Source organism: Symphalangus syndactylus, chromosome 14, assembly GCF_028878055.3.
Source record: "Symphalangus syndactylus isolate Jambi chromosome 14, NHGRI_mSymSyn1-v2.1_pri, whole genome shotgun sequence".
In the NCBI taxonomy this organism is placed as follows: Eukaryota; Metazoa; Chordata; class Mammalia; order Primates; family Hylobatidae; genus Symphalangus; species Symphalangus syndactylus.
Genome location: NC_072436.2, coordinates 45549695 through 45563747, shown reverse-complemented (window position 1 = coordinate 45563747; position 14053 = coordinate 45549695). Strand labels below are relative to the sequence as shown.

General features: G+C 46.9%; 1 protein-coding gene across 6 annotated transcripts in view; it reads right to left on the bottom strand.

Moving 5' to 3' along the window:
- Positions 1-8457, bottom strand: part of UXS1 (UDP-glucuronate decarboxylase 1) — a 95667-nt gene extending 87210 nt beyond the window's left edge. For 3 of the 6 annotated variants that reach the window (XM_055243874.2, XM_055243881.2, XM_055243877.2), the window contains exon 1: positions 8245-8456. In XM_055243874.2, the coding sequence (XP_055099849.1) occupies positions 8245-8338 (94 nt within the window). In that variant the 5' untranslated portion in view covers positions 8339-8456. Of the gene's footprint in view, positions 1-8244 lie in introns of all 6 variants that reach the window. The other 3 variants (XM_055243880.2, XM_055243876.2, XM_055243875.2) reach the window with 2 other exon arrangements.
- Positions 8458-14053: the final 5596 nt, after the last annotated feature.

The window sequence follows — 14053 nt, the reverse complement described above, 5'->3', positions numbered from 1 at the left end:
CAACACCTTGATTTCAGACTTCTGGCCACCAGACTTAGAAATAATAAATATCTCTTGTTTCAAAGGCACCTAATTTGGAGTAATTTGTTACAGCAGCCACGGGAAACTAATACAGTGAGAGAAGAAAGAGGGAGGGAAAGTTCTTTTCAAAACACCACCAGTTAATAACTATCAAAAGATTTACAAAATTAGAAAATCACTAACTGCAATCCCCAACATAAAAATTGGTCCAGGCAAGGATCATCAATGGACATGAAATGCACTGGCTGGAGAACAAGATATTCACACAGGTGGCAAGAATCACTCCACAGATTGCATATTGCAAAAATGTACCTTCAAAATGAAGCAGCATAGAGGCCATTCCTTCCAGGGGTCACACTGAACACTGTCAAGTGGGACCAGCCCAGACACTACATGTTCCCAATGACACCAATTAGCAAGCACTGTTATAAAAATGTTTAACTGAATTTAATCATAAGGAAACAGACAAATCCAGAATGTGGGACATTTATAGGAAAACTGCTCTGGGCTTTTATATATATACATCTACACACACACACATATATACATGAATACACATAAATATGTATACACACACACACACATATAGGTAAATGTCATGAGAAACAATCAAACAAAAAAAAATCAGGCTACTATGGCTCCAGAAATTTAGAGACATAAAACCAAATGCAACATGTAAATCTTGACTGGGTCCTAGATTTTAAACTAAACAAAAAAAATGTTTTTAATTAGCTGGGTGTGGTGGCACACACCTGTAGTCCCAGCTACTCCGGAGCCTGAGGCAGGAGGATCACCTGAGCCCAGGATTTTGAGGCTGCAGTGAGCTAAGATCGTGCCACTGCATTCTGGCCTGGGCACAGATTGAAACCCTGTCTCAAAAAAACAGAAGCAAAAAAAAAAATCTCAGAAAGGCTATCAAAGTCATTTATGGTACAATGGGGGGAAATTTAAATATAGACTATATCTTAGATAAGATTTAGAGTGTGATAATGGTAATGAGATTATATAGAAGAATACCTTTATTCTTAGGAGATATATGTAAAGTACTTGAAGGTGAAGTACTGTTATGTCTGCACCTTTCGAATATTTCAACAAAAAAAGTATATATAAAATATATACAAAAAAAGTAACAGAAAGACAAATGTGGAAAAAATGTAGGCATCTGGTGAATCTGGGCAGAGAGTATTTGGGTGTTCACTAAAACATTCTTTTAGTAGAAAAGATAGAAAATCTGAAAGTTTGAAAATGTTGAAAATTCACAATTTCCAGGTTGTACCTCCAACCCTCAGGCTTCTACAGGCCTAGGAGGATCCTAGGAACCTGCATTTGACAAACCCAAGCTGATCTCATGCTCGGGTCAGCCTGGGAATGCCACTGGTACTAGGTTGTTGGATTTTGGCTGTCTCCTCTCCCCCAGGGTCCTCTGGTGTCACAGTGATATCTAACTTGCTGCACATCCTCCAAGGCAGAGGCTAACAATTGTGTCCCGAGTGAATTTATGAGGGCAATTGCCAATCATGCGGGAGCTGATTATATTACTGTAACCAAAGTCCCAATCTCAGAGAAGTTTGAAGTCTGTTACCATAAACACAAAACTAAGACACATAAAACACTCTTTCATATGGTTTTCAGGTTTTGTCTCTTTTCTTGTTAAGTAACACTGACAGGAAAGAAAGGTACCACAACTAAAATGTCACTACAACAAAATCCACGAAACACCAAAAATTACATAAATGTTACTAGTTGTCACAACTCTAATTTCCTTTTTTTTTTTTTTTTGAGATGGAGTTTCTCTTTTGTTGCCCAGGCTGGAGTGCAATGACACGATCTTGGCCCACTGCAACTTCTGCCACCTCCGGGTTCACGAGATTCTCCTGCCTCAGCCTCCTGAGTATCTGGGTATTACAGGTGCCCGCCACCACGCCCAGCTAATTTTTTGTATTTTTAGTAGAGACGGGGTTTCACCATGTTGGCCAGGCTGGTCTCAAACTCCTGATCTCAGTTGATCCACCTGCCTTGGCCTCCCAAAATGCCAGGATTACAGGCATGAGCCACCACGCCCAGCCTCAACTCTAATTTTCAAAGGCTAAAGGTGAAAAAGATAATGGCTCCTAAACCCAACTACAATATCAGAAAATGTCTTTTGTCTTTGATTTCTTTTCTTTTTTTGAATATAGGCAATCTATTTTCCTCCCTGCCCCTCTCTCCATATCCCTCCTCCCTGACTTTTTTTTTGTTCTTGTTGTTTAAGGAATCAATCCACGTGGACAGGGAGAAGGGGAAGGGAGAACAGGCAGCAAAATGCTGCTGGATGGGAAAAAGAAGATAGGTGAATATGGGGACACGGAGAGGGCACGGACGTGGGTGGGCAGTGGAATGGCCCATTTATACTTAGACAGGGTCAAGAACTAGCCAGGCCTGGCGCATCTGCAATGGATGTGGAGTCAGCAGAGACAGGAAGTCTAATTTTCAAAAATATCTAAGAAGCAGGACAACTTCCAGCTCCTGTCCCACCCTGGCAGAAGACAAGTGGCTCCATCTCTGGAGAGGGTAGAATCAGGGTCTCTGACAGAGGAGCACAGATCCCCCTGGGACAATCAGGTTACTAATTAGGCCATAGCCCTCGCTCACTGGGTTCCAGGATGCAGGCAGCCAAGCCTCCCCTTCCTGCAGGGACCAGGGAGAGTCTTGTGACAACAGCCTAGGAGGACCAACCCGCAGCACTAAGCTCAGAAGGCCCCAACAAGGAAAGGTTCAGCTCACAGCAGGCACTGCCCATCCCCAGACTCCCCCACTCTTAAACATGGGCAGGCCATCAGAGGAGAGCCTCACACAGAAATGGGAAGGCAGCCTAGAGGAAAGAGATCCTTCAGTAAGGAGAAAAGAAAACAAATTTTTTAAAAATCAAGAGAATATACCACGAAATGAAGACCATGTTTTAGTTTTTAAAAAAAGTTCACAGAACAAAAAAGAACTCTTATACATGAAAAAGTATGGCAAAAATAAAATGTAAAAAAAAAATCACTAGAAGAGTCTAAATACAAAAATAAGGAGTACTTCCCAAAAGCGCAACAACCTTAACATGGTCAAAAATAGGGAATAAGAGGATTGGTCCAGCAATCCTATATCAGAATAGTAGTAGTTCCAGAAAGAGATGAAATAGAAAATGAGAGGGGAAAAAATCACCAAAGAATAATTCAAGAAAATTCCCAGAACTGAAGAATAAGTGTTTCTGGATTGCCAGGGCACAAAAAATGCCTAACACGCTGGATAAAATACACCAAGGCCTAGCACTGTGGATCTTGGAACACCATGGATGTACCAGTCAGGGCAGGCATTGTTAAGCTGCAGCAATGAGCAGCCCAAAAGCCCTCAGAGGCCTACAACAACAAAGATTTATTCTTCAAGTTTATTTCAATCGAACAGGGTCATAGCATGGGTGGGAGGGGGTTCCGCAAGCTGAGTATCATCATTGTCAAGCTGAGTTCAGAACCAAACTAAAGAGAAGGAAAACTCTGGCAGCAACTTACACTCGCAGCTAAGTGCAGGCCCAGAAGTGGAAGTAGCACTTCCGCTCAGCTCCTGGGCAGGCCACTGGCACAGCAACCATGTGAGGCCATCAAGCTCAGGGAGTGAGGAAGGGAGGGCAATCCTACCAAGAGCCTGGGGGACAGGGGGCTGGACATGTGTGGTGAACACTGACGACCAGATCCGAAAGGAAGATGCTACAATCTTCAGAAAGAGAAGGACTGGCTTGAAATTCTTCAACAATACTGGAGGCCAAAAAGCACTAGACCAATGCTTCAAAAATTCTAAAGGAACTTTTTTTCTAAAATTCTACACTATCAATCTATCAGACATGAAGGCAGAAAATATACTTATGAGTAAAGTCTCAAAATTCACCTCCCATCACATCCAAACCAGGGAGTGAAACAACAGGGAGTCAGGAAGAGGAAGTCAGGAAACAGAAGCCCTGCCGTGGGCAGGTCCAGGCTGATGCGGGTGCAGGTGGTGAGGCTGGCAGCTGATCCTCAGATGCATGCACAAGTTGCAGTAGAAGGCTTCGGGGCCCTTCTTCAGGAAGGGGTGCTGACAGAGGGGCATCCTGATGCTCATGAACATCGTGGTGGAACACGCAACAACTGGCAAAGAGTTTGGAGGTGGATCTGTCATACTACATAGAAAGCAAGCAAATTAGAACACCAGCCAATTATTCGCTGGAGAAAACAAAAAGTAACGTACAACATGACTCACTAGGAACAGCATTTACATAGTCATGCTTGTAAACACTGCATGTTGAGCTCCATGAGATTGTACCACATCTATATAGGAGGGTGGAAAGCATGTACAGGGGCAAAGAGAAGATAAAAATCATCTCCCAAAGAACAAAGTCACTAGGTAATATCTACAACTGAAAAATCAGGAAGCCAGGTGATTCAATGGCACGACGATAAATACCAAAATAATCAACTAGAAGAAGTGAAATGCCTAAGTGCTGGGCGCAGTGGCTCACACCTGTAATCCTAGCACTTTGGGAGGCCGAGGCGGGCGGATCACCTAAGGTCAGGAGTTTGAGACCAGCTTGACCAACATGGAGAAACCTGTCTCTACTAAAAATACAAAATTAGCTGGGCATGGTGGCGCGTGCCTGTAATCCCAGCTACTCAGGAGGCTGAGGCAGGAGAATCGCTTGAACCCAGGAGGCCAAGGATGCAGTGAGCCGAAATCATGCCATTGTACTCCAGCCTGGGCGACAAAAGCGAAACTCTGAATCAAAAAAAAAAAAAAAAAAGAAAAGAACAAGAAGTAAAGTGCCTGCTTCTGGGGAGAGGGAAATGGTGACAGGGGATACTGTTTGGCCCTGCAGAGGCTATTTAACTTTTTACACTATATGCATGTTAAAAAAATAATACGTTAAAGGTAATTCAAGCCGAGTCTGCCCAGGAGCTACCTAGTAGGTTGGCCTGATTTTTGATTCAGTACAAAGGGTAGAAACTGAGTTCTTTCAATGAGCCATTAGCACTGCTATAAATGCTTCAAGGACTGAAACACATAAGACACAATCCCTGTCCTCAGAATTGGGATTTCATTGAGAAAAAAAAGCCAACATATGAATGGGAAAGAACTCAAGTACAATGCAAGTTGGCAGGTGGTCAACCCCAAGACATGAAGAAGAGTTATGTGGTATCAAGGAGGAGACTCAGGGCCAGAGTAGGTAACAAAGACTTTGGGAAAGGCGTAAGGAGTAGGAGAAAGGCTAACAGAACTTGCATTCTGTTCCCGAAACAGAGAAGGCATTTCTGCAACGGAGGCTGGCTAACAGTGAGGGTGTATATAATTGGGAAGTATGGACAGTTTTTTCAAACAGTGGTGAGATTTTACTTGTAACAGGGAGGGCAAGATTACTAATTAGGAAAAGCAGAGATTAGAAAACACAGACATCACGGTTGAGGGACTACATTTTCAGCGTCCTTGGGTGTTATCAGTCACAAGCCCTGTAACATTTTTCCCTGCAGAGTGGCTCAGACTTAGCATACCTGCTCCTTAGTAACACTGCATCCACCCTGTGTTAAACCCCTCATAGCTAAAATCACCCATGTCGTGGGCTGCACCCCCTGCCTGCCTGCCAGCCTGCTCTAGCCCCTGTCTGCCTGGGCAGCCTCATGGCTGGAATTTTGTTTTCACACTCCAACAATACCATCCTTCTTTGCATTCCTAGAATACTGCCTGCTCTTGGCTGCCGCAGGACCTCTGCACACACTGCTCCTCCTAGAACACACTCTCTCCTATGACTTCCCTGTTAACTCCTACATAAGCCTTCCATTCTCAGCTCACTTTTTGATTCCTCAAGAAAACAAACGTACCTGATTGCTCTCACTCAGGAGTTCCTGACACAGTTCTCATGCATTCCTTCTCCTCACACCAGTTTGCAATTTAACCTTCATTTCCAATTCATGCCCACCTCACCATCCTGGCCAGTGGGTCTCAAAGTGGGGTCAGGTCACAGCAACAGCATACAGAACAACCTATTAGTGATGCAGATTCTCAGGCCACATCCCAGACCAACTGAATCAGAAACTTGAGGTGGGAGACAAGCAGTCTGTGTTTTTAAAAAAAAACCCTATTGATTCTGATGCATGCTTAAGTCTGAGAACCAATGTGCTACACTATGTGGTATATATGGTCTGTACCATAACAGCACAGACCAGGTAAGTTTTAGCACCCCATGGTGTCTCCTGGTGCCAAGTTCAGCAACAACAGTAAGGACTTGGTAAGATTTCCTGGTCAGATGAATGATTGGTTAAAAAAACTTTCCTGCTGGGCACGGTGGCTCACGCCTGTAATCCCAGCACTTTGGGAGGCCGAGAAAGGCGGATCACGAGGTCAGGAGATCAAGACCATCCCGGCTAACATGGTGAAACCCCGTCTCTACTTAAAATACAAAAAATTAGCCAGGCGTGGTGGCCGGCGCCTGTAGTCCCAGCTACTCAGGAGGCTGAGGCAGGAGAATGGCGTGAACCCGGGAGGCGGAGCTTGCAGTGAGCCGAGATCACGCCCCTGCACTCCAGCCTGGGCGACAGAGCGAGACTCCGTCTCAAAAAAAAAAAAAAAAAAAAAAAAACAAAAAACAAAAAACTTCCCATGGCTCCATAAATCCCCTATTTTATTAATTCTAAACCCTTGCAGCAACTATAGAATGCCCCCAAAATAAACATTGAAACTGCTGTCCGAAGACCTGGGTTCTAGCTCCTGCTCCCAGGCCTTTCTGGGTTCAAATTTTGGCCCTCCTTCTCTTACTATCTGTGTGATCATCCATAAATTTCCTAATCTCTCTTGGCCTTAACTTCCTCACCTCTAAAATAGGCATCATTATAGCACCGATTTCCCAGGGTTGCTGAATGATTGAGACAATGGCACTAAGAATCATGACTCACACAGTTAAGCACTCAACAAATGCAGGTAGTATTACCGCCATAATAATAGTTATTCAACTTTAAATGGTCTTTCCTCTTGGGTCTCAGCTTTCTTACTCAAGATTGACCACACACACTTCAGACTAGTTCTTCCTCCCTTGCAAAACTACACACATCTAACACCCATCCGAGGCCTGAAACCTCCCCTAGCAACCCGGAGTCCTGCTGGGGTTTTCCAGCTCCACCTCCTGAACAGCTGGGCTGTAGCAGACAGGCTGGATCTACTCATACTTGCCTTCCTAGAGCTCAACTGAAGTCACTTCAGACAAGTGAAGTACCCACTAACCTCGGGAATCAGATCTTGGTAACTCAACAGGTTAGCAGGTGATTTCATTTCAGTGTGTGTCTGGGTGGCTAGCATTCAAACGCAGCTCACACTGGGAGCTATTTCTAGTCCAATTTTGGTACTTGGTAACGTATTAATAGCAGCAATTAAAACATATTCCCAACGAATACATCTTTAAAAGGACGGTTTCTGACTTCTCTAATAAGCAGAGGGCCGACCACCTGCCTGCGAAGTGCCCCTCCTGCCCTGTCTCCAGGCAGCACGCTGTGAGCGATGACAGAAACTAGAACCGCGCACGGCGAAGCTGCAGGCACGCCCTGCCCGGCCACCGAGCTGCCTGCCTGCTTGGCCTGGCCGCCGAGCCCCGGGGGAAAACCTAGAATGGGGGTGCCCGTGCGCCCCGACACCTGGGCACGGCCGCGGGCGGGGGGGCCGCCCACACTTGGCTCCCCAAGAGTTAAACGCTAATTTTCCGGAGCAGCAAACAGTCGGAGTGGGGGCTCTGCCAATGGCCACAGTATTTTTATCCGACTTAACCAACACCGCGGCGCGACCTCGGGTGTCCCCAAGGGTATTCCCACGCGGCACGCTCCGGAGTCGCCGACCGGGACCCTCGCTGGCTCCCAGCGCGACGAGGACGACAGCGCCGCCGCCGAGTCCCTCGCGCCCGGGCAAGAGGCAAGGACCTGGGGCCGCCTGAGGAGGGCTAGGGGCCCCTCCGCCCAGGGGCCCCTCCGCCCGGGGTCCGCGCCCGGGCCTAAGCGGTTGGGGGTGTGCGCCCAAGTTGGCCCGCTTTACTGCAAGAGTGGAAAGGGGTGGGAGCAGAAAGCGCCGGGCCCGCCCGGGGCGGGGAGCAACGCGGGGCTGCAGGGCCGCCTCGGGGCCCCGCACCACAGCCGCCCGGCCCACCGCGGCGCCGGGGAATGAATGGGGCTCCCCAGCTGGCAGCGGGCGCGCACTCACAGGCGACGTAGGCCAGCAAGGCGATGCCCAGCAGCAGCTTCATCCTCCTGCGGTTGACGGCAGACACGAGGCGCAGCAGCGCCTTGCTCACCATCCCCGGGAGCCGCGTGGGTCCAGGGCCCTGCCGCGCGGGGGCCCGCCTGCTGCACAATGCGCGGCGGCGGCAGCGGCAGCGCCCCGAGAGCCCCGCCTCCTGCCGCCGCGCGACCCCGCCCCCGCGCGCCGGGCTTCCTGCTGGCGAGGTCAACGCGCACGCGCGCCTCCACCCCCTTCCTCCGGCTCCGCCCCCGCCCCTCCGGGTTCTCTCCCCGCAGGCGCAGTTGCCGCCTTTCTTCCCTTGGTTTTCGAAGAATGTGGCCTGGAGGGCTAGTGGGCGGTGCGGCACGGCGCGGCGCATGCGCGTTCCGGTCTGTTTTCCCCGAGTTAGAGCGCGCGGGCGCCAGCCGGGAGGTACGGCTGGGTTTGTTTCGCTGAGGTGCGTCTCTAACCCAAGGGCACGACCCGGGTGGCCAGTTTCCGAGCCTCGCCCGGCGGGGGGCACGCGGTGGGCATTCTGGTGTTGCCGTGAAACGAAACTTATTTGCTAAACTTGGCCGAGCCTTAGAAGTTGAATGCCTGCCTCAGAAAGTTGCCTCGTTCTTTGGGCTGTTTAGTTGGCTTTTTTTAGTTAGAATATCGGCAGCGAAAATGATAAATCCCCTAAATCTTGCCGAACTAAAAACTGGCTGCGTTTTTTTTCCTTGGCTATGATCAACTGGGGTGCCTTTCTTTTAATAAGTCTTTTATTATTATTTTAAAAAGCAGTGCTAAGTATATTAATTTAGGATAGACTAGGAAAAGAAAAGATGAAATTGTGCTGTCTCTGCCTAGAGAAAAACCCTGAACATGTTGTCGTGTTTCATTCAATCTTTTTGTTGAGTATATCTGTTTTATGAGTGCTGTACTGATTGCATAGGAGGCACCTGTGTTTAAAAAGCATTTATCAAATGATGATTACAAGCAAGGAGATGTATCAAAAGATCCACAGATAATCGGAGGCTTGTCGTTGGATGTGCAGAGAGCTGGTCCCATGGAGGAAAAAAAAGACAGGTACACACAGATGTGTGTGATGCCACATTAAGAGAGATCCCGGATTTGGGATCTGCAGGCTTCAAGAGCTCATCTTCAGCTATACGGAGAAATTGAAGTCAGCAGCAGCTCTCCTACCTCTTGGGACCTCAGGCCATTTTGCTAAACTTAATAGAACACCCTCCTTTAGATTTATTAGAAACCTCCAAGAAAAAGAAATATGGCAGCTGGTACTAAAGCAGGAGCTTTATGTTACATCTTTCAAACTATAGTGCAAATGCTGTGATTATGATAAAACGTCCCTCCATCCTACCCCTCCCCTAAACCTATTGAGAATCCCTGACTAGGAGGAAACAGACTGAGCGGTTTGCTAAGGCGGATTGCCCCTGCTATGCATGCTGCCCATAGATGGAGTGGACTTCTTTCGAGAAGCCCAGCTCCCTGACTCTGACATGTCCAAGGAGGCTGCCAAGTGACAAAACACCTGGCATGGGAGCCTGAGCCCTGGGTTCCCAGAAGGGCCAGACCCCCAGAGCACGCCAGTTTGGAACAAATTGATTTTGTCTGTAAGTCTGCATTTCCTCGTGGCTGGCTTTCTGGGTTTGCCTTAGACCTATGGTTTTTGAAAAGAGAACTAGAGCAAGTGGAGCTCTAGTTCTTTCCCATTCCATGACTCCGTGGTTTTTAGATTAAAGATGAGGAGCAGAAATGAAGAAAAGAAGAGTTCATTAACACTTGACCTACGGGCAAAATCAGACTGAAGCTTCTAGGTGGATTTCAAGCATTTTAGGTTTTAGGTGGGGTTTAGTTGATAGGTATCCTATTAGATGAAAAAGGTCAGAAATTGTGGGGTATTTGCCATTTCTGTACTAAACTCCTTAAGCCCAGCATTCCCAGTTAGCATTTTTTTCTGCTGCTGGACACTATTGCCAACTTCTGCCCTGTGGGATGAAGTATACGGAAATACCATTAGCAGCTGCAGTTGAAATAGCTGCTGCTGTCATTATTGCCACCCAGAAGGCGGTTGTTGTCCCAGGACGCTGGTGTCCAGCTCAGCCACAGCCAGAATTGAAAAGTAAGCAATAGTAAGTGTGCACCCAGTGGAGGTAAGAAGGCCTGAGGGAGAGAGATGCCAAAGAGGCCCTCCAAGCTCCTCTGGGGATCTTGGGCGTAGGCAGCACCATTTCCCTGTGCTCCTTGCCTCCCTTGTTTCTTCCCAGCCCATCCCCACTTCCCCCGCAGGTTCTGGGCTCATCCCTCCCTGCCCCCTCCCCTTACTGTCAACCCCCTCATATTTCCAGTGGATAGGTTAACAATAATATTTTTGAGCGATTACATATTTTTGAACAAGTTACAAAGGTAGTATTTTTGACACTCAGGGTAATTAAAAAATGAATTGTAATATGACTTCTCTCCTAGACTGTTTAAAGCCTGAGGAATGGAGAAAATTAACATTTATTAAACCTCTACAATGTGCCAGGGACTGTTATGCAATGCACTTTCATTGTTATCTCATTGATATGGTTTGGCTCTATGTCCTCACCCAAATCTCACCTCAAATTGTAATCCCCACATGTCAAGGGAAGGACCTGATGAGAGGTGACTGGATCATGGAGGTGGTTTTCCTTATGCTGCTCTCGTGATAGTAAGGGAGTGCTCATGAGAGCCAATGGCATTTTTTTTTGAGACAGTCTCACTCTGTTGCCCAGGCTGGAGTGCAGTGGCACAATGTCAGCTCACTGCAACCTCTGCCTCCCGGGTTCAAGTAATTATCCTGCCTCAGCCTCCCAGGTAGCTGGGATTACAGGTGCCTGCCACCACGCCTGGCTAATTTTTGTATTTTTAGTAGAGATGGGGTTTCACCATGTTGGTCAGGCTGGTCTTGAACTCGACCTCAGGTAATCCACCCGCCTCTGCCTCCCAAAGTGCTGGGATTACAGGTGTGAGCCACCACACCCGGCTGGTTTTAAAAGTGTTTAGAAATTTCCCCTTCACAGCATTTCTCTCCTCTCCCCTGCCACCATATGAAGAAGGTCCTTGCTTCCCCTTCCCCTTCTGCCGTGATTGTACGTTTCCTGAGGCCTCCCCAGCCATGCGGAACTGCAAGTCCGTTAAACCTCTTTCCTTTATAAATTAGCTAGTCTCCAGCAGTTCTTTATAGCAGTGTGAAAACTACTAATACACTCATTTAATTCTTGTAACAGCCCTGTGGGGCAGGGTTGCTGTTGTTGCTGCTCTTTAAAAAAAAAAAAAAAACTTTTAAAAATTAATTTTTAAATCAACAAAAACTGTATATATTTATGATGTATCATATGATGTTTTAATATATGTATAGATGGTGGAATAGCTAAAACTAGTTTGCTTCCACCTTTTGGGTATTGTGAATAATGCTGCTGTGAACACAGGTGTACAAGTATCTCTTTAAGACCCCACTTTCAGTTCTTTTGGGTACATACCCAGAAGTGCAATTGCTGGATCATAAGGTAGTTGTATGTTTAATTTTTTCGGGAACCTCTATACTGTCTTCCTTAATGGCTGTACTGATTTACATTGCTGCTGTCATTAATAGATGAGGAAACTGAGGCTCTGAACATTTGATAAGTGTCCCAACACTTGGTAGTTGGCAGGGTTACCAGTTACTTGGCTTGGTAAGTAACAGGGTTACCAGTCACAGAGCTGAGAGTGTAGGGCTGGAATTTTAAGCCATGATTTTCCCTGTGTGAGGATGCTTTTCTGGAGTTGAGTGCAGAATTGCACAGAAATGACTATCACTCATAGCAAAATGTGGTGAATGGTCACTGTGGGACAGGGTCGCATGAATGGCTAAGGAATTTCACAACAGGAAAGTATGCTTTCAGGTCATGGACTGTGGTTTGCCATGCCGGGACCAGCTGACAGGCTCACAAGAGCTGACATTTAGCAACTGTTCCTCTGGGATTATTTGCACCATGGAAATACACAGTTGCTACATAGCAGGGATTCTTTTTTTCTTTTTTCTTTTAACTAGCATACTTCTGCTTGCAGATGAGAACAGTGAGAGAGAGAAAGCTTTGCAGAGCAGGACCTACATGAGCTGAATTTGAAGGGATGTAGTATAGGATTTGGACTCATACATCTTGGGCAGGGGCATCCCTCAGGAAATAGCAAAGGCAAGGATGCTGGGGAGGGAAAGGTTACCATACGAAATACTGGAGATCTCTGGCGGGAGGAGCAGAGAACAAGAGGCAAAGGTATATGGGCCAGGCATGGTGGCTCACACTTGCAATCCCAACACTTTGGGAGGCTGAGGCAGGTGGATCATCTGAGATCAGGAGTTCACACCAGCCTGGCCAACGTGGTGAAACCCCCTCTCTACTAAAAATACAAAAATTAGCTGGGCATGGTAGTGGGCACCTGTAATCCCAGTTACTCGAGAGGCTGAGGCAGGAGAATCACTTGAATCCGGGAGGCAGAGGTTGCAGTGAGCCGAGATCGCATCACTGCACTCCAGCCTTGTTGGTAGAGTGAGACTCCATCACAGAAAAAAAGAAAAAAAAAAAGAAGCGAAGGTATAAATAATGTTTGAAAGGAAGGCCATGAGGGTTAGTATAAACTAGGCATCAATCACACCCTCATCAAGGGTTACTTTCTTTCCTGGCTACTCACTAGCAGTGTCAGCCTCCATCTTCATCTTTGCACTCTACTCTGAACACTGCTGGGCCTAGCGTGTGCTCACTGCATCTTCCAGGCTTCCCGTTATGCTCTGCCAAGAGAGGGTGCCAGAGGAAGATCAATGGGCAGAGGAGAGATGCTTCTGTGTCAGTTCTTCTAACGTGGCCATGGCTAGTGGCTGCTGGTAGTTGCTGGCACTTGCTGCAGTGAGGATGGGGTGATTCTGGACTCAGCAGCCCCAGGGAGGCTGGGGCTTCTTTTCTGAAGTTGACCCCTGTTATCAAGGCCCCTCTTCTCAGCTGATCTGCAGCTGACAGCTTCTGATCTCTGGGCATCACTTCCTTCATTTTTGCTTCCTCAGAATCTCTCTTCTCCCTTTGGTGCTTCTTAACCCTGCCAACATCTTTGGAACCAATCCTCTATATTAAATTTCTTCTGTTTGAAATACTTACAGTAGTTTTCCTGACTAGATCTCAATTGATACATCCTCCTCTGATGAAGGTGAGAAAGAAGGCTTGGTCTCAGACCTCCTCCTGAGGTGCCTGCCATGAAGCTGCTCCTCCCTGCCATGCCAGCTGTGCCATGGCCACAGAAGTTTTCCTGTTGGTAGTGACAACCCTGCCTGTATTGGAGTCCCTTTCTGGAGCATATGTTTCTCTTTCCTAGGGTCTGAGGAGAAGGGTAGATGCAAGGCCTTGCTGCCCTGTTGCTTTATTTCCTACCATACCATCACCCCAGGATGAGTGAGTATGCTAGATCTTCTTACTGGTTTAGGCAGACAGATGGGTTTAATATCATAGCATCATAAATAACTTAAAATTGCTTATCTAATATTTCCATTCTTGAGTCTTTTTTAAAAACATACTTTATTTTTTAGAACGGTTTTAGATTATGGAAAAATTGAGAAGATGGTGCTAAGAGTTCCCACATACCCCATACCATTTTTCCCCTATTGTTAATATCTTGCATCTGTATGGGATTTTTATCACTTCATACCAACGGTTCGCACTATCAACATGGTTTGTGACTGCTGATGTGGACCTTGATCAGATCAATGCCAACTGAGGTAGTATTTATCAAGTTTCTCCAC